General features: G+C 47.6%; 1 protein-coding gene across 1 annotated transcript; it reads left to right on the top strand.

The window, feature by feature from the left end:
- Positions 1–748, top strand: LOC112140553 (the record flags this gene model as incomplete). The annotated part of the gene is given in 1 exon segment (XM_024263550.1): positions 1–748. A coding segment is annotated over 1 exon segment (748 nt), but the record flags the coding sequence as incomplete, so codon positions are not given.
- Positions 749–815: the final 67 nt, after the last annotated feature.

Genomic DNA, 815 nt, shown 5'->3' with positions numbered 1-815 from the left:
ACTCACCAGACCCGGTGTTGGCTCACACCATGTCCACAGCTACAACAGAGAAAATCTACAGAGGACCATTACCGTCAATCCCAGAGTTCACAAGAGGTGATCCAAGACAGTTTGCTAGATTGAAACTTGCTCTTGACAATATTCTCCCAGCTGATGCAACAGAGAGGTTCAAGTACCAAGTGCTGTGTGATCATCTTAAGTTTGAGGAAGCTCTACTTGTTGCTGACTCATACAGCAACTCACCTCGTCCTTATTCTGACACGATGGCTTCTCTCACAAAACACTATGGTCAGCCGCACCAGCTGTCACTACAAAGAATAGCAGAGCTGATGGATGAGCCCAACATCCGTTCAAATGACACAGCAGGATTCAGAAAATTTGCACTACGAGTTCGTGCTTTGGTGGGCATGTTGGAACAACTTGGAGATGATGGACACATAGAGTTACAATGCGGGTCACATGTTGCAAGGCTTACTCGGAAGCTACCACAGGACCTGCGTGCTGCTTTCCGTCGTTACCTCTACCCACAAAGGGATGGAATACCATCACTAAGAGACTTTGCAGAGTGGCTGGAATATGAGCTGGTCATCCAAGAAGGTGGAGATCATTCAGACAGAGTGGATGAGAACCTGAGAGATAGAAGCAGCATCAAAAGAGATAAAAGAGCTGCTAAAAGGACCACAACTGTCCTGCATGGTGCAACACAGAAAAGCGCACCCGAGGCGCCCTCAGCTATGATCCCCACTGCGTCAGAGGTTTCAGAAAGGTCAAAAGCCTACTGCCCTTATTGCAGAAACACACTGCACTTCTTAGAC

This window comes from Oryzias melastigma, unplaced genomic scaffold (assembly GCF_002922805.2).
Source record: "Oryzias melastigma strain HK-1 unplaced genomic scaffold, ASM292280v2 sc01381, whole genome shotgun sequence".
In the NCBI taxonomy this organism is placed as follows: domain Eukaryota; kingdom Metazoa; phylum Chordata; class Actinopteri; order Beloniformes; family Adrianichthyidae; genus Oryzias; species Oryzias melastigma.
This window is presented reverse-complemented; position numbering and strand designations above follow the sequence as displayed.